The following is a 25,919-nucleotide window of genomic DNA, read 5'->3' as shown; positions in this document are numbered from 1 at the left end:
AGGAGTTCGAGACCAGCCTGGCCAACATGGTGAAACCCCGTCTCTACTACAAATACAAAAATTAGCTGGGCATGGTGTCGCACACCTGTAATGCCAGCTACTTGGGAGACTGAGGCAGGATAATTGCTTGAACCCAGGAACTGCAGAGGCTGCAGTGAGCCGAGATCGTGCCGCTGCAGTCTAGCCTGGGTGACAGAGCAAGACTCCGTCTGGGGGAAAAAAAAAGAAAAAAAAGAAAAAGGACCTAACAAATATAATATGGTAGCAGGGTTTTTAAAATAACAATGTTATTGAGATATAATTCACATTCTATGAATTCATCCTTTTAAAGTATATAATTCAGTGGTTTTTAGTATGTTCATAAGAATTGTACAACCATGACTACTACCAATTTTAGCACATTTTTATCCTTCCCAAAATGAAACCCCATATACTTTAGCAGCCACTCCCCATCACCTTCTTCCCCTAGCCCCTGGCAACCTTTTTTTTTTTTTCTTTGAGATTAAGTCTCACTCTGTCACTCATATAGGAGTGCAGTGGCACAATCACAGCTCACTGCAGCCTTAGCTCCTGGGCTCAAGCCATTTTCCTGCCCCAGCCTCCCAAGTAGCTGAGACCACAGGCACATGCCACCATGCCCAGATAATTTTCTTTCTTTCGGGCTGGGCACAGTGGCTCATGCCTGTAATCCTAGCACCTTAGGAGGTCGAGGCAGGTGGATCAGCTGAGGTCAAGAGTTCAAGACCAGCCTGACCAACATGGTGAAACCCTGTCTCTACTAAAAATACAAAATTAACCAGGCATGGTGGTGTACGACTATAATCCCAGCTATTCAGGAGGCCGAGGCATGAGAATCGCTTGAACCTGGGAGGTGGAGGTTGCAGTGAGCTGAGGTTGCACCACTGCACTCCAGTTTGGGCGACAAAGTGAGACTGTGTCTCCAAAAAACACACACACACACACACAAAATTCTTTTTTTTTTTTTTTTTTTTTTGCAGAGACAGGGCCTCTCTCTATGTTGCCCAGGCTCCTGGCAACCATTAATCTACATTCTGTGTCTATGGATTTAACTATTCTGGATATTTCGTACAAATGGAGTCATACAATATGTTACCCTTTGTTACAGGCATCTTTTATTTAGTGTAATATATTGAAGGTTAATCCATATTGTATCAGTATTTCATTCCTACTTATTGCCAAATAATATTCCATTATTGTATAGATTTACCATATTTTATTTATTCATTCTTTCATTGATAGACATTTGGATTGCTTCTACTTTTTGGCTATTCTGAACAATGCCACTATGAACATTTGTGTATAAGTTTTGGTGTGGATGTAGGTTTTCATTTCTCTTGGATATTTACCTAGGAGCAGAATTGTTGGCTGATACAGCAATTCCATATTTGACTTTTTGAAGAGCTAGCTACCAGACTGTTTCCCGAAGTGGCTGTACCATTTCATACTGCACTAGCAGTGTATGAGGATTTCAGTTTCTCTCCATCTTCACCAATACTTGCTATTATCTGTCTTTCTTATTATAGCCATCCTACTGGGTGTGAAGTGGTATCTCATGGAAGTTTTGGGTTGTATTTCCCTGATGATTTTCAGCATCTTTTCATGTGCCTATTGACCATTTGTATATCTGCTCTGAAGAAATGTGTATTTAAATTTGTGTCCATTTCTAATTGGATTAGGTTTCTTTTGTTGCTGAGCTGTAAGAGCTCTTTATATATTACAGATACAAGTCCCTTATCAGATATATGGCTTCCAAATATTTTTTCCCATTTTGTGGGTTGTCTTCTCACTTTCTTTATGGTGTCATATCAACCACAAAAGTTTTGAATTTTGATACTGTCCAATTTATCTATTGTTGTCTTTGTTTGCTTGTGCTTTAGGTATCATATTTAAGAAACCATTGCCAAACCAAAGTAATGAAGATTTACTCCTGCATTTTCTTCTAAGAGTTTTAGTTCTTACATTTAGGTCTATGACCTATTTTAATTTTTGTGTATGGTATGAGGTAGGGGTCTAATTTCATTCTTTTGCATGTGGATATCCAGTTATCCCAGCACCATTTGTTGAAGAGACTACTCTTCCTCATTGAGTAATCTTGATGCCCTTGTCAAAATCAATTGACCAGGTCAGGCACAGTGACTCAGTGATGGGAGGACCATTTGAGACCATGAGTTTGAGACCAGCCTGGGCAACATAGTGAGGCCCTGTCTCTACAAAAAATAAAAATATTAGCTGATCATGGTGGTGCATGCCTGCAGACCCAGGTACTTGGGTGGCTGAGGCGGGAGGATTGCTTGAGCCCAGGAATTTAAGGTTGCAGTGAGCTATGATTGTGCCATTGCACTCCAGCCTGGGCAACAGAGTGAGATCCTTTTTTATATTAAAAAAATTCCTTTTCAGATTGTTAAATTGCTAGGGCATAGAAATACAATTGTTGGCCGGGCGCAGTGGCTCACGCCTGTAATCCCAGCACTTTGGGAGGCTGAGGCGGGCAGATCACGAGGTCAGGAGATCGAGACCATCCTGGCTAACATGGTGAAACCCCATCTCTACTAAAAATATAAAAAATTAGCCAGGCGTGGTGGTGGGCACCTGTAGTCCCAGCTACTCAGGAGGCTGAGGCAGGAGAATGGCGTGAACCTGGGAGGCGGAGGTTGCAGTGAACTGAGACTGCACTACTGCACTACAGCCTGGGTGACAGAGCAAGACTCTGTCTTAAAAAAAAAAAAAAAAAGAAATACAATTGTTTTTTGTTGTTGCTGCTGTTGTTTGCTTGTTTGTTTCTTCTTCTTTTTTTTTTTTTTAATAAAACAGCAGGCAGCTCACTTCCCCAGTACCAGCACAACATGTGCACCTCAGCCTCCATGGCCCAGAGGAGCCCAACCCAGCCCACCTGACCCTGGTCTGCAGTGCCAGGCACCAGGTTCTAATTGTCTTCATATATTGATATTGTACTCTACAACCTTGCTGAACTTGTTTCTTAATTATAATAGTGATTTAGTAGGTTCCTTAGGATTTTCTGTATACAAGATCATATCATCTACAAATAGAAGTAGTTTTACTTCTTCTTTTCCAATCCATTAGCCTTCTATTTCTTTTTCTTGCATAGTTGCCCTGGCTAGCTCCATCAGTATAATGCTGAATAGAAGTGGTAGAGTGGACATCCTTGTATTGTTCCTGACCTAAGGGGGAAAGTATTCTTTTTTTTTTTTTTTTTTGCCAGTAAGTACTCTAATATTAACTGTGGGATTTTCATAGATGCCCTCTTTCAGGTTGAAAAAGTTCTGTCTCTAGTTTGTTGTGTTTTTATCATGAGGGTTGGATTTTGTCAAATGCTTTTTCTGCATCTATTGAGATGATCATATGGTTTTTGTCCTTTATTCTACTAATATGACTTTTAAAATGTTGACCCAACCACCTTTGCATTCTTGGGATAAATTTGACTTAATCATAGTGTATAATTTTTTTTTTTTTTTTTGAGATGGAGTCTCGCTCTGTCACCCAGGCTGGAGTGCAGTGGCGCCATCTCGGCTCACTGCAAGCTCCGCCTCCCGGGTTCACGCCATTCTCCTGCCTCAGCCTCCTGTGTAGCTGGGACTACAGGCGCCCGCTACCGTGCCCGACTAATTTTTTGTATTTTTAGTAGAGATGGGGTTTCACTGTGTTAGCCAGGATGATCTCGATCTCCTGACCTAGTGATCCACCTGCCTCGGCCTCCCAAAGTGCTGGGATTACAGGCATGAGCCACTGTGCCTGGCCTCAACTGAGCTTTTAAAATTATAGTTTAGGCTATGCATGGTGGCTCATCCGTGTAGCCCCAGTACTCTGGGATGCCAAGGAAGGAGGATCACTTGACGTCAGGAGTTCAAGACCCTATCTCTACAAAAAAAAAAAAAAAAAAAGAAAAAAAATTCTTGTATTTAGCCAGCCTTGGTGGCACATGCCTATAGTCCTAGCTACTTGGGTGGCTGAGGTGGGAGAATCCCTTGAACCCAAGAGTCTGAGGGTGCAGTGAGCTATGATCGTGTCACTTCACTCCACCCTGGGCAGTAGAGTAAGAGTCTCTTTTTTTTTTTTTTTTTTTTTGAGATGGCGTCTCACTCTGTCGCCCAGGCTGGAGTGCAGTGGCACCAATCTCGGCTCACTGCAAGCTCCGCCTCCCGGGTTCATGCCATTCTCCTGTCTCAGCCTCCCGAGTATCTGGGACTACAGGCGCCCACCACCATGCCCGGCTAATTTTTTGTATTTTCAGTAGAGACGGGGGTTTCACCGTGTTAGCCAGGAGGTCTTGATCTCCTGACCTCGTGATCCGCCCACCTCGGCCTCCCAAAGTGCTGGGATGACAGGCGTGAGCCACCGCACCCGGCAAGAGTCTCTTAAAAAAATAATTAATTGACAAAATAAAATAAAATCACAGATCGGATGATATACCACCCACTCCCCCACCCCACCTGTCCCCTCACACCTCCCTGCTTAAAACCCTCCATGGGGGCCGGGCAAGGTGGCTCACGCCTGTAATCCCAGCACTTTGGGAGGCCAAGGGGGCCGGATCACTTGAAGTCAAGAGTTTGAGACCAGCCTGACTAACGTGGTGAAACCCCATGTCTACTAAAAATACAAAAATTAGCTGGGCGTGGTGGCGTGCACCTGTAATCCCAGCTTCTCGGGAGGCTGAGGCAAAAGAATCGCTTGAATCCAGGAGGCGGAGGTTGTAGTGAGCTGAGATAGTGCCACTGCACTCCAGCCTGGGTGACATGCGACTCCATCATAAAAAAAAAAAAAATTTTAAAAAGAAAATGCTTTGGAATTAGATATAGGTGGTGGTTGCACAACATAGTGAATGTTCTAAATGACACTGAACTGTTTCCTTTTAAAATGGCTCATTTTATGGTATGTAAATGTCACCTTAATTTACAAAAATGTGCCGCACAAAAGCAGGACTCTTAAGAAGTTGCCACCTGTTGGCTTGTCTTTTGCTACTCTGTGCTTGTCTTTTGAGATAACTGGGGCCACAATTTCCACCTCTGGCCAGGGCTGGGAGTGAGAAGAGGTCTAGCTTAGCTAAAGGGGTTGACCAGCAGTTCCAGGACAGGCGGTCACCTTACTCCCCGAGGCTACAACTTGAGATCGCACCACTGCACTCCAGCGTGGGCCTGGGCGATAGAGCAAGACTCCATCTCAAAAACAAACAACAGCAACAACAACAAAAGACACCCTCCATTGGTTTCCCAGTCTGATCGTGACTTCTTCCCTATGGCCTCCAATAAAATGACTGCCATCATATCATCTCCTGACTCACTCACCCCACCCACTCACTGCTCTTCCCCTTTCACTTGACTCCAGCTATGCCCAAGGACCTGCTTTCTGTTTCTTCCACATCAGCTTTCACCCCAGGGATTTCGAATTCCAAACTATTTTCCTTTGTTCCTCGTTACTCCAACGTTGCCTCAAATGTCGGCTCCTTAGAGAGACCCAGGGTGACCAACTCTTCCCGCTTTGGGGATTTCCCGGTTTTAGCACTGAAATTCCCATATCCTGGGAAACCCCTCAGTCTTGGGCCAAGCAGGATTGTTGGATATCCCAGGGAGATCATTTCTGGCTGCTCTATCTAAGATAAGCCCCACCCACCCACTTCTCCCACCAAGCCACTACTGTATCACTTTTCCTATGGGCATGGGAATTTTATCTATTTTATTTACACCTGTGTCCCTAGCACCTAGCAAATAGTAGGCTCTATCTATCTATGTATCTATCTATCTATCTATCTATCTATCTATCTATCTATCTATCATCATATACTATATATATATATATATTAGAGACAGGTTCTTGCTCTGTCTACCAAGCTGGAGTTCAGTGGCACAGTCATAGCTCACCACAGCCTAGAACTCCTGGGCTCAAGCAATCCTCCCACCTCAGCCTCCTGAGCAGCTGGGACTATAGGTGTGCACCACTGTGCCTGGCTAATTTATTTTATTTTTATAGAGATAAGGTCTCACTATGTTGCCCAGGCTGGTCTTGAACCCCTGGCCTCAAACGATCCTCCTGCTGAGTCACTGCACTTGGACCTCAATAAATATTTTTGACTAAATTAATAATTGAATGAAAGGGACTGATTACTGTAGACTGCTTAAGCTTAAGATTCTGTCACATGGCTGGGAGCAGTGGCTTCTGCCTGTAATCCCAGGACTTTGGGAGGCTGAGGCGGGTGGATAACTTGAGATTAGGAGTTTGAGACCAGCCTGGCCAACATGGTGAAACCCCGTCTCTACTAAAAATACAAAAATTAGCCGGGCGTGGTGGCAGGCGCCTGTAATGCCAGCTACTCGGGAGACTGAAACAGGAGAATCGCTTGAACTCGGGAGGCGGAGGTTGCAGTGAGCCGAGATCATGCCACTGCACTCCAGCCTGGGCGACAGAGACTCTGTCTCAAGAAAAAAAAAAAAAATTAGAAGATGATGAAATCAATTTAGCAAATCACCGTCAACATTTTAATTAAAATGAAACAGAACAGGAAACATCAGAGTGCGTTAAAGTATCATTTCACGGTACTTTAGTTACAGTATCATTTGTTTTAGTTATAGATATGTTTGTGTGGACTGAGCCCCTAGGCAAAATGTATTTCCTGCTATATGCTGTGGTCAAAAATGTTTGAAAACCACCCATCTAGTGATCAAGAGCATGGAATTTGGCACTAGACTACTAGGGTTCCGATCCCTCAGAAGCTGTTTGACACTGGGCAAATTCACTCATTCTTTCTGGGCCTCAGCTTCCTGATCTGAAAAATGGGGATAGGCCGGGCATGGTGGCTCACGCCTGTAATCCCAGCACTTTGAGAGTCCAAGGCGGGCGGATCACTTGAGGTCAGGAGTTCGAGGCCAGCCTGGCCAACATGGTGAAACTCCGTCTCTACTAAAAATACAAAAATTAGCTGAGCGTGGTGGCGGGCGCCTGTAGTCCCAGCTACTCGGGAGGCTGAGGCAGGAGAATCAGTTGAACCCAGGAGACAGAGGTTGCAGTGAGCCAGATCGCACCACTGCACTCCAGTCTGGGTGATAGAGACTCTGTCTCAAAAAAAGAAAAACAAAACAAAACAAATAAAAACGGGGATAATGCCTAGCATCTTTCTAAAGATGCGATTGTAAGAGATTTAATGAGTTTGCATATTAAAAAAAATGCTTAGATCACTTTCTGGCACATAACAATTTAATCAGTGCTCACTGATATGATTTCTTGTTGAATGAATGAGTGGGGCTGAAGCCTTAATCTCCTGCCTTTTCTCAGTACAAGTTGTTTTCTCCTATTCTTCGAGCCCCTTGTCTCGAATAACTATATGTTTACCTCTTTATTCTGTTTACTGTCAATGTTCCCTCACTAGAATAAAAGCTCTATGAGGATCTGTCTGTTTCTGTCCTACTCATAGCTGAATCTACCAGCTTGAGAGGAGGGTTGGTGAGTTTGGCAAACATTTTCTGTAAAGGACCGTATAGTAAATATCTTAGGCTTTGCGTGGGACATGCCGTCTTTGCGCAACTACTCCACTCCGCCCCTGTAGTGTCAAAGCAGCCTTCCAAGCTGTTCAAGGAAATGGGCGTGGCTATGTTCCAATAAAGCTTTATTTACAAACCCAAGCAGGCAGAATTTGACCCGCAGGCCACAGTATGCCAATCTTTAAACCAGTTCAAAATACTGGACCCAATACAATTAAAGAGAGTCTCCTATCAGGTTCACACCCCACAAAAGCTCCTTTTGATAGTTTCTTTTTTTTTTTGAGACGGAGTCTCGCTCTGTCGCCCAGGCTGGAGTGCGCGGTGCGATCTTGGCTCACTGCAAGCTCCGTCTCCCGGGTTCGCACCATTCTGCTGCCTCAACCTCCCGAGTAGCTGGGACTACAGGAGCCCGCCACCACGCCCGGCTGATTTTTTGTATTTTTAGTAGAGACGGGGTTTCACCGTGTTAGTCAGGATGGTCTCGATCTCCTGACCCTGTGATCCACCCGCCTCGACCTCCCCAAGTGCTGGCATTACAGGCTTGAGCCACCGCGCCCGGTCGATAGTTTCTTTTAACCATGTAAAAATATATATATATTTAAATTTTCAGCTGGGGGTTCGTGAAAAACAGGCCGCGAGCGAGAGTTTGCTGACCCCTGATCAGACTGCCCCCACATGTCCCACACTCCTCCTGTGGGGTAAACGAAGTCCCTTGGGTCCCCTAAAACTGGACTTTCCCAAAACGCGACACCAACCCCCGGCCCCGCGCGCGCTACCGGTTCGCCAACCCTCTGAGCCGCGCGCACCTCCCGCCAAGACCCGCCCCTCTTCGCGGCCATTGGCCGGGTCTCGCACTCTTTTCCATCGGGGAACGCCTCCTCCTTCCGACAGACTCTGCAGACAGCCAATGGGACGCCGTAGGGTCTCGCGCCCCGCCCTCTTCAGGCCCGTTGGAGGCGGGCGTGGGCGGGCCGTTAGGAAGGTGGGGCGCGGAGCCTGGTAACCGTTGCCGGTAACAACGCCCCGCCCCGTCGGGCGGGCGGGCTGCGCGAGGCTGGCTGGCGGCGGGAGCTGGAGGAGGAGCGGCCGCCGCCGCCACCGCCGCCGCCATAGAGACTGTAGCCGTGGAGACTGTTACTTACCAACGGGGACCAACACGCAGCAGCCGCTGCCGCCGCCGCGGGAGCCGCTGCCCGAACTCCCGGCCCGAACTCCAGGTGACCGATGCGACCGCCCCGGGCCCAGCCCGGCCGGGGAGTGTGGGGGGCGGCGGGGACCCCGCTAGGGGGGCCGGGGGGCGGGCAGCACGTCCCCGCCGCTCACCTCAAACGTCCGGGTGGTGCGCCCGCGGGACCCGCCTCCGCCACCCCGTCCCGCGCGCGCGGCGGAGTTTGGGGGGACCCTGGCGGCTTCCCCACTTTCCTTATTGACTGAACGCGGGGGAGGTGCGTGGCCGTCGCCTCACTTTTTACAAAACTTCCTGAGGTTGGGGCGTCCGGGGACCCCCTTCTCACGCTTACCTTCAAACTCGCTGAGTTGGGGGCGCCCCGGGAACGTCTCTCAAACTCCTCAAACTCCCTGAATTGGGGGCGCTTGGGACCCTCTTCTCACTTTAACTCCCTAGATCTCTGAGTTGGGGGCACCCGAGGACCGCTCTTTTACTCATACCCTCGAATTTTCTGAATTGGGGGCGCCGGGGGACCCTCTTCTCACGTTTACTCCCCAGATCACTGAGTTGGGGGCACCCAGGGACCCCTCTTTTACTCATACCCTCGAATTATCTGAATTGGGGGCGCTTGGGGACCCTCTCCTCACTTTTACTCCCCAGATCTCTGAGATGGAGACACCCGGGGACCCCTCTTTTACTCATACCCTCAAACTCCCTGAATTGGGGCCACCTGGGGCCCTCTTCTTACTTTACTCCCCAAACCTCCGAAATTGGGGTGACCCCAGAGCCCTTCTGTCACTCTTAGTCGCAAACTTTTTGCATCGGGGGGACCTCGAAGACTCCCTTCTCATTTTTACCCCAAATTCCTAGATTTGACTTGTCCCGGGGACCCCCTTTTTAATGGACTCCCAGACATACTGAATTTGGGGGCACCCCTGGAACCTTTTTCTCATTCCTTAACTAAAAGCTGGTGCGTCTGCCATGGGGAGAACCCCTCTTGCCCTTCTCACCTTTTCATCCCAAACTCCCCGAGCGAGCTTCCCCGGGAACTATTTCTCACCTTTTTGCCCCAAATCCTCGCGTTCAGGGCGCCTCGGACAACCCCTCCCCTTCTCCCTGTGACCCCATATTCCTGAGTTTGGGGGTTCGTGCGTCCGCCAGTCTTTCCACGTGCCCCCAAGAAGCCCCTCCGCACGTCCGCAGCTCTCCTCTTAGGACTGATCTGGAAGGGAGAAAAGTTTCACCAACGCGAGTGAAACTTTTTTTTTTTTTCAATTTATTTATTTTGTTAAAGAACCTAAACTGCTCGGGGCATTTTCTCCGAGGTAGTGCGAGTGCGTGTGTGTGTTTGTGGATTTAAACTCCACCCCCTGCCCCCCACCCCCCACCAGCGCGCTCGCGGGCGCGCACACACACTCACACACACACACTCACTCACTCACACCCCAAATGCTCATTTCTTTCTTTTTCGTCCCTCCGAGAAGCCACCACGCTCCCTCGCCACCAGCCTCCGGCTCCGTTCCTTTTCGTTTTCCTCCCTGCACCGCTGGGAAAGTTGGATTTCCCGATCCTAGTGGCTATTTCAAGGGCCCCCGAGGGCCCCAAGCGCCCGGGCCATTCTGGCGGCTGCCGGCGTGGTTCATCTTCCTATTTTAACCTACTGGTTGTGCGGCAAGAATGGGGCAGGGAGGGGGCAGGGAGACGGCAGGATGGAGCTCGGGACCCAGGGCTGGCTGCCTTACCCCCGCCCCCCCCAGGCTTCATGCCTACTTTGGGGTGTTGTTAGCATTGTGCCTCCCTGCAATTATTTTCCTGCTTTGTATCATAAATGACCAGCGCAGGCTTCCATGAGTTCTTTTCTCTCTCAGTCAGCTTCATCTCTGTATCAAACCTTGTACAAGCTTCATTCTCTGTTTCAACTAAGAGTTCCCCAACAAAGTAACAGTAATAATAATAATGACACAAAACAACAAAGACTTATAAAAAAAATTTTTTGCCTGTACATATTGTTGACATGTATTTTATCTTTTTACATCATGCCCTGAAACATTGTTTGCTTATGGAAAGATCCTTACCTACTGTGTTTCTGGATAAGGAGGAGGGGGCATCTGTGCTTTCTCCTGCTCTAGTTTAAAGACTTGAACTGACTCTAAAATAACCTTAGAAACGACAACTCACCTACTCTGACCAGAGAAGTAAGAGTTTATGGTAACCTCCCCTAGGAAAAGAATTTAAGTTCTTGAATTACTAGGGCTTCATCAACAGGCGTGGTACAGAAGGCGACTTATAATGTATGACGGGAAAGATCGCCGTTCTGTGATTCTGCGACAGTTCAACGGACTTGGGTCGGGAACGAGTTCTGAAATAGTTTGCTCCTGCAGGAAAAGCAATACTGAAATATTTTAGTTTTTTAAGTGCTTTCTTATAAACCACTGAATCTGAGAAGAGAGAGACAGTTATGACCTCAATAACAGGACAAGTTCTTTGAAATCACTTGATCTTTGCTTTCTGCATGAAGTGCACGCATTACCTTAATGTATGTGTGATGTATATTTAAATATAACAATATAATATAATGTGTATGTGATGTATATTTAAATGTAAATACTCATCTTTTAACATTGTTTATCATTGAAGTACTGCTAAGGATGGTTCTGTCCACCAGAAATGCAGGTGCTGGGGAATTGTTTATCTGGGTCTTATTCCTTAGATCTAATTGTTTAGTTTTACATTAGCATTATAATTAATAAAAATATTAAATTGGCTTAACTTTAATATTATAATAGAGTCAAAATTTTAAATGCACCTGTGGATTTTTCTTTTTTTTTTTTTTTTTTTTGAGACAGGGTCTCACTCTGTCACCCAGACTGGAGTGCAGTGGCAAGATCTCAGCTCACCGCAACATCCACCTCCCAGGCTCAAGGGATTCACCTGTCTCAGCCTCCTGAATAGCTGGGATTACAGGCGCGCATCCCCACACCCGGCTAATTTTTGTATTTTTAGTAGGGATGGGGTTTCACTATGTTGGCCAGGCTAGTCTCAAACTCCTCACCTCAAATGATCCAACCGCCTTGCCCTCCCAAAGTGCTGGGATTACAGGCACTTTGGGAGGCCAAGGCTGCACTTACAGCCACCGCACCTGGCCCCTGCACCTGTGGATTTTTGTTTGTTTGTTTGAGACGGAGTCTTGGTCTGTCTCCCAGGCTGGAGTGCAGTGGCACCATCTCGGCTCACTGCAAGCTCCACCCCCGGGGTTCACACCATTCTCCTGCCTCAGCCTCCCGAATAGCTGGAACTACAGGCGCCTACCACCACGCCCGGCTAATTTTTTGTATTTTTAGTAGAGACGGGGTTTCACTGTGTTAGCCAGGATGGTCTCGATCTCCTGACCTTGTGATCCGCCCACCTCAGCCTCCCAAAGTGCTGGGATTACAGGCGTGAGCCACCGTGCCCAGCTGGCATCTGTGGATTTTTATAGTAGCTAGTGATTGTTTTGCTCGTAAAATGCTGGGGCCAGAAGGAACCACATCTTATAATATATATTTGTTTCTAAAGTTGACATTTATTTATTAAATATTTAAATATTTTTAAAATATATATTGAAATATTAAAACATGTATATATAATATATACTTACATATTTAAATATTTATATATTTAAATATAATAAAATTTAAATAGAAATATATTTTAAATATAAAACAAATCCATTTAAATATTTACAAACATTTAAACAGTATACCCCCACACATACCCACTTACTTGTAAAATAGGAAACTTTTGAAAAACCAAGGGAAGTTCTCATCTTGCTTGTTGGGACACTAACTAAACACAGAGGAGGAGAATGCGAGTCCGTGGGCCTGTCTCTGAAACTGCGGGTCCAGGGCACTCCCACTAAACACAGCCGTATTTCTGGACTGAACTATATGAATATTCACCCGAAGTGGGGAAGAGAAGGACCATAAGTAACTTCATGTCAATTCAGGCCAGCTTTTGTCACCAAGTGAGTCCATGCCAAATTTACAAAAAAACTTCCAGTTTTCAGAGTTTCCTGGATTTCAGTATTGTTGTAAGGGGTTGTGGGCTTATGTATTTTTTAAAAAGATGTTTTGACTCCATCTCTAGAATTTAAATGGCGATTAGCTCCTCTGCTGGTCATGTTCTCATGTTCTCTCATGTAGACATATGCCTGGCGTAGTGAAAGGTCTTATATTGTTGGATGGATGGATGGATGGATGGATGGATGGATGGATGGATGGATGGATGGGCAGGCCGATGGAATATACGCTGGGAATTAGAGAGAAAACTGAAAACCACCTACTTGCTTCTTGGAAACTCTAAGAGCAGCAAAAGGATTCTCATAGGAAAAAAAATATCGGGGAAGACCCAGAATGAAGTGGGTGAAAGGGTTAAGGGTAGATGAAGGAGGAGTGGCAAAAGGTCCAGAGAGAGGCCCTAACAGGTCTACAGGGAACTGGAGCCTGGGAAGCTCTGGACTGGCTTAGGATTCTAAGCTCTTCTCTGCAGAAAACATCTATCCAGCTGCCTGCTGGGTACATCCAGGTGGATTCTGACAGGCACCTTAAACTTAAGGTGGCCAAGCTGAGCCTGTCATAGCCCCCCCAGATCTACTCCTCCCAAAGCACCCCCCAAACTCGTTAGTAAATATCAACTTACTTCTCCCCATTACTCAGGCCAAACCTCGGGATTGTCCTTGACTCCTCTCTCCCAAGCCATCAGCAAATCCTGTTGACTCCACCTTCAATAGTTACCCAGAACCTGACCATGCCTCGCCACCTCCACTGCCAGCCCCTCTGGTCCAAGCCACCAGCATCTAGCCCAGATGATTCCACCACTGGTGCTCGGCAGTCTCTCAGCCCAGCAGCCAGACGGGGCCTGTTAACCCTGGGAGAGGCGGCGTCATGTTAAGTTCTACTTCATATCCCTCAGCTTGAAACCCTCCGACGGCTCCCATCTCACCTGGAGCAAAAGCCAAAGTCACCCCTAACTCCACCCCCTGCCAAGCCTAATACCTCTTTGACCTCATCGCCAACCTAGATGCCTTCCCTCACTGCACTTGCACCCTGCTGGTCTCCGGGAGCTCCTTCCAGCTCTGCCTGGAAAGCTCTTTGCCCAGGTATTTGGAGGGCTGGCTCCCCGACTTTCTTCAGGCCTTTTCTCAAATGTCACCAGGCCACCCACTTGAGAATGGGTGCTCTCAGCCTCCTTCCCTTGCTTTCTCTATCTCCTTAGCATTTATTCCTATATAACACACCATAAGTTATACATATTTATTTTATTATCACTGTCCTCTTGTTAGAATGTCAGCTCAGTAAGGGCAGGAACTTCTGTTTTATTAACTTTTTTTTTTTTTTTTTGAGACGGAGTCTCACTCTGTCACCAGGCTGGAGTGTAGTGGTGCAATCTCGGCTCACTGCAACCTCCGACACCCAGGTTCAAGCGATTCTTCTGCCTCAGCCTCCTGAGTAGCTGGGATTACAGGCACGTGCCACAACGCTCAGCTAATTGTTGTATTTTTAGTAGAGGCAGGGTTTCACCATGCTGGCTAAGATGGTCTCGATCTCCTGACCTCATGATCTGCGCGCCTCGGCCTCCTAAAATGCTGGGATTACAGGCATGAACTGTTTTATTAACTTCTATATCCCCAGGGCTGAGAAGAATTTTGGTGCTGAGTAGGCAATTGAGAAATATTTGTGAAATGAATAAACAAATGGTTTCCTTGACACTTATGGGGAAAGCATATGTAGAAATGAAGAGTTGAGAGCTGCATTGGGTGTGGTGGCTCACACCTGCAATCGCAGCTACCTGGGAGGCTAGGGCAGGAGGATCACTTGAACCCAGGAGTTTGAGACCAGCCTGGGCAACATAGCGAGACCCTGCCCTTAAAAATTTTTTTTTTTTTTTTTTGAGATGGAGTCTCACTCTGTTGCCCAGGCTGCAGTGCAGTGGCACCATCTCGGCTCACTGCAAGCTCCGCCTCCCAGGTTCAGGCCATTCTCCTGCCTCAGCCTCCCGAGTAGCTGGGACTACAGGCGTCTGCCACCACGCCTGGCTAATTTTTTGTATTTTTAGTAGAGACGGGGTTTCGCCGTGTTAGCCAGGATGGTCTTGATCTCCTGACCTCATGATCTGCCCACCTCAGCCTCCCAAAGTGCTGGGATTACAGGCGTGAACCACCACGCCTGGCCAAAAAAAATTTTTTTAAATTAAGAATTGCTCATAGGCACCTTAAGTTCATATTGCCATCTCTGAGTCAGTACAGCCCAAATTGGATGAATCTGGATGAATGGGGGCAGGGGAAAGAGGAAAGGAAAAGTTGCAGGTCATAGTGCTGGGTGTTGTAGACCAGGGCTTTGGGGCACAGCAGAGAAGGAGTTAAATTGTGGTGCCACCGTTTATTAGCTTAGTGGCTCTGGGGCAAGGTTTGACATCTGTGAAATCGATAATAATAGCTCGTGTGGTTGCTATATTAGAAATAATTTCTATAAGCTATTTAGCACAGGGGCTGGCATCTAATAGGTGCTCAGAAAAAAGTAACTGTTGTTATTATCATTATTATTAGGATGAAGCAAATAAGTAGTAAGTGGCCTAGGATGATCAGTTTTTTATTGTGGTTTCCTGACCAGTACCAAATGCTAAGGAGGCATTTAGTAAATACATCTTGCTTGACTGAGTGGTCGGGCCTCATGCTGTCTGTTTTAGGGTAGGAAATTCCCTTAAATTAACCTAGAAACTCATGGGTACTAATATGTCCCTCTGCAAACATAAGTGCTTCGTAAGAACAAAAACAACATGAAAAGTTGTTGGAGTCCTATATCTTGGTTGTGGCATGGGTCCCTCTGAAATGACTCCCCAAACATCACATTTATGATGAGTTTTGGGGAGTGGCCAGCTCTACAGATGAGAACATTTTAAAACTGGTTTCCCTTCTCTGTTATCACTGGCTCTTGGATGCCAACACAGTCGGAGTCTGGAAATGAGCCACTTGGAGCTGGGGACTGGCCTGGTCTTCGTGCCAGGACTTGAGTTGGGCCCTTAGGAGCAGACAGCCTGGCCTTGCTGCACCTCAGTTGTTTTTTCCTGAAAGTGCATTCCTGTTTTATGATACACAGGTCTTGCGTGTTTGAAAACCCTGTTGTATGCCCTGGCAATTCCTTATTCTTATTTTTAATGTTTGTGAATTCCATGACTTTCTAAAAAGTACAGTTGACTTGCCACTGCCTGTAGATGATACATAAAGCAGATAGATTTTAAATGCTGTCAGTCCATTTGCACCTGCTACACTCCATGTTTCAAAGTGGAGAAAAAGCTGAAAAGCCATTAAAAATATGTAGAACTTACATGTAATGGTCCGATATAGTGATTATTTGTCATTTATTACATAATGAAGCCCAGATGTGCTATATATGGTAAGCCTATTTCTACTAAGATCTCTGCAGTTATTTTGGACGTGTGTGCATGTGTTTGTGTATATGTCTGAGACTGGAGGGTGAGTAATTCATAATAAGAAACTTATTAAAAAAAAAAAAAAGAGATGAAGTCTCGCTCTCTTGTCCAGGCTGGAGTGCAGCCTCAAACTCCTGGGCTCAAGCAATCCTCCTGCCTCAGCCTCTCAAGTAGCTGAGATTATAGATGTGAGCCACTGTGCCTGGCCATAAGAGGCTTCTTATATTTGAAGTTCGCTGAAAAATTGAACAGTAGACACAAAAAAGCAAGGCCGTGTGATGCGGACCGGGCTTCTGGCGTCCAGCAGTTTTTAAGGAGGTGACAGTTGAGCTGAGACTGAAATGAGGAGAGGGAACCAGCGCTGTGGGGTTCAGAAGGAAGAGCCTTCCAGGCAGGGGACAGCAGGTGCAAAGGTCCTGCAGTTGTGTGGCTGATGCCTGGCGAGCAAAGCAAGGAGAGGCAGAAGAGGCAGGGGCAACCTGCAGGGCCTTGGAGGCCATGGGCAAAGTTTGGATGCTATTCTAAGTATAAACTGGATCATTGGTAGAGTTCACATCAGCCTGTACCTGTCAGATCAAAGGTGTCCAGTCATTTACCGGAAGACCTGCTTTTCAGACTCCTGACATTTGTTCTTCATTCATTCCTAAAATCTTCATTCATTCATCCTTCATTCATTTATTCATTGCCTTCTTTGAGTAAAGTGCTATCCTATCCAGTTACAAAGACCAAAGACCAACAAGGAAGAGGAGTCAGTATCAAATAGGCTTTGCTAGATGTTTCTACAGGGCACAGAGGGCAGACAAAGTGGGGAGGCCAGCTATCCCTGGAGCTGAGGAAAGGTCTGAAAAGAGGATGTGGATCTGAACTGCATCTTGAGAATGGTGTTCTGCAGGCAGCAGATGGGGGAGAGGGGTGTGGCCATGTTTTCAGGACTGGGCAGTCCAAGTTTTCATATCTCCGTGAATCTGATGACTATACTCTATATAAGTAGTATCATAGAGTATTTGTGTTTCCGTGACTGGATTATTTCACTTAGCACAATGTCTTCAAGGCTTATCCATGCTGTAGCATGCATCAGAATTTCCTTCCTTTTTAAGGCTAAAGAATATTCCATTGCATGGGTATGCCACATTGTGTTTCCCCATTCATCCATGAATGAACACTTGGGTGGTTTCCACCTTACAGCTATTGTGAACCATGCTAAGCAGAGATCTCGAAGGGACTCTTAGGTGGAGGGAGAACCTGGACAGAGGCTCAAAAGGCAAAGGAGGAAATAACTTCAAGAACTGAGCCCCATGAAGAGTGAGATCCAATGGCAACCAGAAAGATTAGACTTGCCTAGGTCCCATGTGAAAAAGGATTGGGTTCCCACAGAAAGGCAGAAGGCTTAACTCATGAACGCCTGTCTCCTGGAAAACTGTTGAAATTATACCAATGATACAGAAGTCCATTTCTAAAGCTGCAACAGCACTTAATTATACTTTTTTAAAAAATGCAAACTGTTTATCTTTTAGAAACTGTGCCATGTTTCCAAGGATACATTTCTGTCCAAAAGGTGATCTATGGGGAACGGCCTTAGAAGCAGTTTCCAAAAAAATTACCAGCCCACAAAAATGTATGCGGGCTCCACCCAGGCCAGTGGAAACCCAAAGAAAATAACACGAAGGCCTTTTTCCCACCTCTCCTGTCCTTCTCAGAATACATACAGACAGATGTAGCCTGCCTTGAGAAAAAATATATTTGGAATTCCAGACCCACTGAAAACAGACTAAAGGATGTGCTTCTGATTTTAAAAGGAATTATTCATTTTCTTGAAGAATTCACCCTACTAGGGACTTCGGTGAGGAACTCTCTGGGGTCTCCATCCATTTCTTTAGAAAATATTTGTGGGCCTGAAATATCAAACATCTGAGGAGCTTATAATTAGTTAAGCATTTACGTGTATTAATATATCATCATGTGGACAGCTGAGAGGGGAGAAGGCACTAGACAAATTTAAAATTGTTAGAAACCATTGGCAACTGATATTCAGACCCTAAGTTAAAAACAGGATATATCTCAGGAGCAAATCTTTTGTGTAAATCCTGGTAGTTTTACTGCAGACCCTTAAAATGACAGACGCGGGTGAGTAGAAATTACTTCTGGAAATGGATATGATTCAATTAATTAATTGATTCAATTAATTAATTGAATCAATTAATTAATTCAATTAAATCAATATAATTCAATTAATTGCCAGCCTTGGTTCACACTGATGACTGTGCTCATTGGAGAGACTCAGCATGCAAAAGAAAAGACTCATCAATTTGCAGTTATTTAATTTAACGAACTGCGGGATGGTGGAGTCAGCAGCAGCGGCTGGGCCGCAACATGGCGCCTCCCACCTAGACTTCCGGTCTGGAAACTTCCACCTTCCTCCAATTTACGTGGGCCTGCATGAGCCTACTTCTCTTCTTATTCTAGTGCCAGTGGCCTCTGGAGTCTTGGTCCTTCTTACTGGAAGTAGCCCTCCTCTCCTGTTACAGAGGCAATAATTCTCCAGCCTTCAGGTGGCCGCCAAAGCCTGCTCCCTAATCACTTCCCGTATTGTCTCCCTGCGGCTCCTTGCACAGACCTTGGGTTCCTTCGCCTCTGGATTCTTACTGATCTCTTCGTCTTCTCCCAACCACCTTGTCACGTCTCTTTGAGCTATGTCAGGAGGAACGGAAGGGCACTTTCTCACTACTTTTGTTAGCCAAACGGACAAACTGTCCCCTCCCCTTTGCTGTAACCACACATTCAAGGCTTCCTTCAGTCCAGCCCCATCTCCCTTTTCGTTGCCTCCCTTTCACTACTCCAAATGAGCTTGCCACACTTTAAATGGGTCTTGTACTTCCTTATCCCTTCTCTGTAATGTCATTTCTACTGAAGAAAATCCTACTCTTCCCTCAAGACCCTTCTTTAATCCCCTCTTGCCATGGAACCTTGAGATTTTCATTGAGGAGTTAAGTTGGAAAATATAAACTAGAGCTGAGTCTCTACCATGGCACTATTGACATCTGGGGCCAGATTATTCTTGGTTGGGGATACTGTTCTGTGCACTGTAGGATGTGGAGCAGCCTCCCAGGCCTCTACCTGCCAAAAGTACACTCCCCTTTCCCCAAGTGGTGACAACCAACTGCTTCCAGACATTGCCAAATGTCCTGAGGTGGGAGTGAGGGTGAACAGAATTGCCTCCCAGCTGGGGGCTGCTGGACTAATCAACCGGAAGTGGCAAGGACTGCAGGCAAATTGCCTCAGCACTTAGATTTAGCACTGCAAGGCCACTTCAACAGGTGGTAGTGATTTGTGCGTCTCATTTCCTATTCTTGATTGTGACAAGGTTCTGGAGGATGGAGACAGCTACCCCTGCCACAGTTCCCATAGGCTATGTTGTACATAGGGCTTCATATTTAACATGTGAGGGAATGAAACACATGAGCCCGAGTGCTCTTCAGGACGGCAAGGCCTACATCAAGATGGTAAACCTTCAGTTCTTAAAAAAAAAAAAAAAAAAAAAAATCATGCAGCCCATGCCTGAGATCCAATAACCTTCAAACTCCATGTTTTTGATTTGGTCTCAATTAACATTCCAGCTCTTTCAATATGTACTTTTCCTTTACTAAATTTCAAAAGAAATTTTAATCAAAGACCCCTACTGTTAATTAATTTCCCTTTTTACCCAGCCAAAATTGCAAATGAAGTTCTTTTTCCAGCAAGTTCGGGGAGCGGGGAGGGGTTTTATAACAGAGCTGCTGCTGAGTCTCATTGCTAGGAGCTGAGTACACAGTGGAGAATATGAAATCCCGAATTCTGTGTCCCAGCCCATTGCAGTGGCTTGATTTGTCTCTTGTTTTGCTTTGGAACTTTTCAAAGATTTCACTCTGTTAAAAAGTCAATTTGGAACAAATATAGAGCTGTTATGTCTATTAGAATTGTTTCAGCAATGAAATGTGGCACTCAGCATTTGTTGAACCAATGAATTCTCCTTTTTGCTCTGCGGGAAAGCAAGGTTATAGGGTAAGTTGTACTTTAACCCTTAACTTTTTTGTTTTTTTTTTTTTGTGGTTCAAACAATTTGTGAAAGATTTGAAGGCTGCATACACTTGGGGTCACCCCAAAAAGTCAGCCCTGGGCCACGAGCAGTGGCAGAGGAAGCAGTTACAGAGAATTAACAGAGTTACATAAAATTTACTCACTTTGTAGGCAAATATTTCTAACCTTGGCTCCCTTTCTTAAAGATCTATTTCCCCAGCTTTGTTCCCCAGCTCAAAAGCATTTCCCAACACGTGGATCTGCTACCACTGGATCTGCCAAAGCAGAATCCTCTTTTTTTTTCCAGTTCTTTTTTAGGCCTTCCCAGTAGGCTGAGGAGAAAGTCTCTCGTGGGTGTTAAGGTATCTTTAACCCCTCTATAACACTCCTGACCTCTCACGTTTAACGAAGAACAGACTTCAAAACTCGAGAGCTGAGTGTTAAAGAAAAATAGTAGATGGTAGTATTGGTGGTCCTGGAATGTGCTAAAACCACCAAAGAGACACTGACTCAAGGTCATTGCCCAGGTGGCTCTGATGAACTTGGACGAAAACGCATCTCGCCGACGTCTCTCTTTATCTTGCGGCCTCTTTACAGGTGTTATTATCAGCCAAGCACCCACTGCGCTGCCTCGGTGCAGGGAGAGCCCCCTTTTCTCAAGTTCCCACAATGTAGCCCCGCATTTCTAATTAGACCAGTAAGAGTTCTCATCAGGAGGAGAGGTCATTTTTAAAGCAAGTCAAAATATAAACCACTTAGGCTGGGATAAACTTCATGGGTAGCAAAGTTCTTTTATTGTTTCCAAATAGACACTCTGGAATAAATTATACATTTAGTTGTCTGGTTACAAAGCTCTTAGATAAAATAACGTATGACGTCATTTATCGAGTCATTCGCCTTCTCTGATCTATATAAGAATATTCAATGCTGTGTGATAACATTTTTGATTCTTGTATAAGAAAAGAAGAAAGAGGGTTTTTCAAGAACAGCAGAGTGTTATGTTGGCCACAGAATCAAGCAAATGGGCAAAAAAGCAGCCCTCAGTAAGGAGTAGCCAGACTTTAAAAGTAGTGCCTGTTAGATCACCAAGGTTATGTTTTAAAAATAAAGGGAACCTGGCACAGTGGCTCATGCCTGTAATCCCAACACTTTGGGAGGCTGAGGTAGGAGGATAGCTTGAGACCAGGAATTCAAGACCAGCCTGGGCAACATAACAAGACTCTGTCTCCACACACAAAAAAATTTAATTAGCTGGGCCTGGTGGTGCACACTTGTAGTCCCAGGTACTCAGGAGGCAGAGGTGGAAGGATTACTTGAGCCCATGAGTTGGAGGCTGCAGTAAGCCGTGTTTGCACCACTGCACTCCAGCCTGGGTGAGAGGGTGAGACCTGTCTCTAAAATAATAATAATAATTAATAATAATAAAGGGTTGCCGTGATGTTACCCATGGGTACGTACTATGTGCCTGGTGGGTTACATGTATTACTTCTAATCCTTGTAAAAGCCCAGTGGAATTGGAATGATGATCACGCCCTCAGAAGGGTAAAGATATCTTCATGCATGTCTCAGTCCTTTGGGCAGGTAGCTGAAGAATCTTTCCTGCCACTAAACTCCACGCAATTTGCCTTTCTCCTTAGTTGCTTCCCCTCTTTGTTGCTCAGAAAGGGTTGGGCCCAGGGTCTAGGAAGAAAGGCAAGGCCCAAGTGAAAGAGAGATGTGTGGGTCCCAGCCTGGGCACTCTGCTCTTGCCAGAAACCCGAGTAGCCTGGACCACTCATTCTTCCTCCCCAGGGTCTAGTCCAAGGCTGGAGATGGAGCTGTCTCCTCTGTTGCCCAGTGTTGAAGGCTAGGGGTCATCTTGTCTTCTCCCCACTCTCCTTCACCCCCACTAACCCACTGCCCTCTTTTCTACTCACTATTTCCTATAGGTCCCACCACCCAAACTGGTCTTGTATTGATTCTTCCCTTTCTGTTTCTGATTATACTGTTCTAGTTCAGACCCTCTCATTCAGGACTGTTAAAGTAAACTTCCGATTTCTTCCCTTAGATGAAGGGTATGGCGTGGGTCCTCTTGTTCTGTGTTCTTCCAAATCTGGTGCTTCTAGCTGCCCTCGACAATGGCCTTAAGATGGTGGGGGACCTTGGGAGGGGGAGACCACATGATATTGTGAAACATCATGGAATACCAGGAGTGCATTGAATTAAATCATGTGAACTCATATTTTATTAATGCAACATGATTAAATTATAAGAAACGAGGCCAGGCGCAGTGGCTCACGCCTGTAATCCCAGCACTTTGGGAGGCCAAGGTGGGCGGATCACGAGGTCAGGAGATTGAGACCATCCTGGCTAACATGGTGAAACCCCGTCTCTATTAAAAATACAAAAAATTAGTTGGGTGTGGTGGCGGGTGCCTGTAGTCCCAGCTACTTGGGAGGCTGAGGCAGGAGAATGGCGTGAACCCGGGGGTCGGAGCTTGCAGTGAGCCAAGATTGCGCCACTGCACTCCAGCCTGGGCGACAGAGCAACACTCCATCTCAAAAAAAAAAAAAAAAAAAAAAAAAACGAGAGTGTGCGCAGTATCAACTATGAGCATACATTCTTTAAAACTGCTATTGATTGGGTGAGACAGACTGGTGCAGGGCTTCCCAATAATGTGAAACCTGCAGGGTATCACATTATTTTTTGTTTTGTTCTTGGCTACTCTTCATTAGCAGATAAGAGGAAATATCTACCAAGGGTTTAAGAAATATTGATAGGGAAAATGTTTTAAATTCGAGGAACCTATTGAATAAATATTTCTGTAGATTGGCACAAGTGCCATTGTTTTATTTGAGCAGTGCCTTTATTTTATTTGAGTAAAGGAAGCCCACAGGATGTCTTAGTATTCCAAGGAAGTGGGGATCAGCAAACATTCTCTATAAAGGGCTAGATAGTAAATATTTTAGCTTTTGCGGCCCAGCTGGTCGCTATCTCAACTACTCAGCTCTCCCGATGGAGCTTGAAAGCAGATGTAGACAACATGTGAGAGCTTGGGCATGGCCGTGTACCAATCAAACTTTATTTATGGATTCTGAAATGTGAATTTCATATAATTTTCATGCATCACAAAATATTTTGATTTTGATTTTTTTCTAACCACTTCAAAATATAAAAGCCATTCTTAGCTCATGGGCCATACACAAACAGGCTAGTGGCTGGGCCAGATTTGGGTGGTGGGCCAGATTGGGTAGTTGCCTGACTCCTGCCCCTATGGTGCAGTCCAGGGGCTCTGACTCGCATCTGTAGACTTTCTCCAAGTGGTCAATCCTATTTACCCCTTTATTCCCCGAGCTCCAACCAGCTTGGTTTCTTGACCCCTTCCCTGCCCCACACACCCTCCCCTTGTCTACACCTCTGCCTGATTTTCCCTACCCCACCTCCAGCAGGGTCCAGGACGGGATGCTGCCCAGACTCCCCTGCCCCGCTGTTTATGGTACCCTGTTCCATCTGGAGTCTGCACCTGTCACCTTTTGCCACGTAAGGAATTATCTGTGTACGTCTCCTTTTCTTTCTCACCCCATCCATGCAAAACCCTTGAGGATAGAGGCCATGTCTAACTATATTTGTGGGACACCAAATAGAGTAATTATTTGTCAAAATTACATGAGTTCTTACTAGATAGAGATCACATCTACATCTAAAAATCATTTTGCTTACTTTCTAGTAAAATAGAATCTCTTAAGATATTTGTGAATTCTTAAACTTATCCTGAGATGATTTATTCTAAAGGTCTTCTAGATCATTACCAGCCAATATAGAAACATAACACAAGCCACGTGTGAAATTTGCAATTTTCTACTAGCCGCATTTCATTTATTTATTTTTTTGAGATGGAGTCTCACTCTGTCGCCCAGGCTGGAGTAAAGTGGCGCGATCTTGGCTCACTGCAAGCTCCGCCTCCCAGGTTCACGCCATTCTCCTGCCTCAGCCTCCAGAGTAGCTGGGACTACAGGCGCCTGCCACCATGCCTGGCTAATTTTTTGTATTTTTTAGTAGAGACGGGGTTTCACCATGTTAGCCAAGGTGGTCTCGATCTCCAACCTTGTGATCCACCTGTCTCGGCCTCCCAAAGTGCTGGGATTACAGGCATGAGCCACCACACCTGGCCTAGTAGCTGCATTTTAAAAAGTAAAAAGAGACAAGTGAAAGTAATTTAATAATATATTTCATCCAATGAACTGTATTGAAAATATTCATTTCATATATAATCTATATGAAAAATTATTGTTGAGATATTTCACATTCTTTTTGTGTGCTAAGTCTTAGAAATGTTAGTTTGGACCAGCCCCATTTCAGGTGCTCAGCAGCCACGTGTGGCCCTGGCTTCTATACCGACTGCACAGGTAAAGGTGTTAAAGCAGGCACAAGTTTTAAGTCAACTCTTCCTTTTAAAAGGCGACCACTATATTGGCTACTTACTGGTGTGCAGATACTTCATAGCCGTGAAAACATAAGGTCACTCACAAAGTCTGAGTAGCGTGGGTCCACCTGACCTCAGTGTTGTCCGTTTTCTAAAGTGACCATCACTGGACTTTGTAACACAGGTGGTGCCCTCCAAGCCACCTGAGTGATCTGTCCCCAGAATTCCCTAGTGACCACTTCAGGACTTTGGGATCCTGTGTGTAGTCCCCATAATTCTGACTGCTTCTCTTTTACATTATTAAAAATCTTACCTTTTCATCATAAAAAAAAAAATCCAAATCATAAAAAAGAAAAAAAGAGCCTCTGGCTGCTTCTTCCTCTCTCCTCTGCCCCTCCCACCACTAAGAAAAGTTTGGTGTGGATGGTTTCAGATATTTCACAGGCCTATAAAACATACATACGAATTCTTTAGTGTTTTTGCATTGGGATGTAATTCACATGCCATAGAATTCACTTAATGTGTACAATTTAGTGGCTTTTAGTATATTCACAAGGTTATGCAACCATCACCACCATCTAATTCCAGAGTCATCACCCCAAAAAGACACCCTGTCCCCATTAAGCAGTCACTCCCCACCTCCCTTCCCCAGCCCCTGGCAGCCGCTAAGCCACTTTCTGTCTTTGTGGATTTACCTGCTCTGGAAACTTCATGAAAATGGAATCATATAGTAAGTAGCCTTTCATGACTGACTGTTTTTAGCATGATGCTCTCAAGGTTCATCCACCTTGTACCATGTGTTGGTGCTTCATTCCTTTTCATGGCTGGACTAATAGGTTTTTGTTTTGTTTTGTTTTGTTTTTTGCAAAAAAGAGATCTTATTTTGCTCACTTTTCTGCAACCTGCTCTTTTACCTAATATTTAGCCTGTATCTTTCCTTATCACTCACTATTGTGTTTGTGCTTCATTCTTTCTACTAATGGTCTGATATTCCACTCCTGTCCTAAGTACTTACTTAGCCTTTTATTTTATTTTATTTTATTTTTTTGAGACAGAGTCTTGCTCTGTCGCCCAGGCTGGAGTGCAGTGGCACAATCCCGGCTCACTGCAACCTCTGCCTCCCGGGTTCAAGCAATTCTCGTGCCTCAGCCTCTGGAGTAGCTGGGATTACAGGCACGTGCCACCACGCCCGGCAAATTTTTTGTATTTTAGTAGAGACGTGGTTTCACCATGTTGGCCAGGCTGGCCTCGAACTCCTGAGCTCAGGCAATCTGCCCCACTCAACCTCTCAAAGTGCTAGGACTGCAGGCATGAACCACCG

General features: G+C 45.5%; 2 protein-coding genes and 1 long non-coding RNA gene across 23 annotated transcripts in view; 1 reads left to right on the top strand and 2 right to left on the bottom strand.

Moving 5' to 3' along the window:
* ACSBG2 (acyl-CoA synthetase bubblegum family member 2) overlaps positions 1 to 8,844 on the bottom strand; it is a 91,059-nt gene extending 82,215 nt beyond the window's left edge. The window contains exon 1 of the mRNA XM_054539442.2: positions 8,651 to 8,844. The gene's annotated coding sequence lies outside the window, so the exon portion shown is untranslated. The remainder of the gene's footprint in view (positions 1 to 8,650) is intronic.
* The window catches only part of RFX2 (regulatory factor X2), a 163,470-nt gene that overhangs the window by 37,125 nt on the left and 100,426 nt on the right, over positions 1 to 25,919 (top strand). For 7 of the 21 annotated variants that reach the window (XM_054538313.2, XM_054538316.2, XM_063719098.1 and 4 more), the window contains exon 1: positions 8,520 to 8,725. The exons of 2 other annotated variants lie outside the window; for them this stretch is intronic. Coding sequence is in view for 5 of the 19 variants with exons in the window: in XM_063719100.1 (XP_063575170.1) it covers positions 23,638 to 23,731 (94 nt within the window). In the remaining 14 variants the exon portion in view is untranslated. 21 annotated transcript variants of the gene reach the window in all.
* Positions 24,046 to 25,919, bottom strand: part of LOC129051854 (uncharacterized) — a 28,847-nt gene continuing 26,973 nt past the window's right edge. The window contains exon 4 of the long non-coding RNA XR_008516363.2: positions 24,046 to 24,352. This is a non-coding gene — a long non-coding RNA (uncharacterized LOC129051854). The remainder of the gene's footprint in view (positions 24,353 to 25,919) is intronic.

Source organism: Pongo abelii, chromosome 20 (assembly GCF_028885655.2).
Source record: "Pongo abelii isolate AG06213 chromosome 20, NHGRI_mPonAbe1-v2.0_pri, whole genome shotgun sequence".
Lineage (NCBI taxonomy): Eukaryota > Metazoa > Chordata > Mammalia > Primates > Hominidae > Pongo > Pongo abelii.
This window is presented reverse-complemented; position numbering and strand designations above follow the sequence as displayed.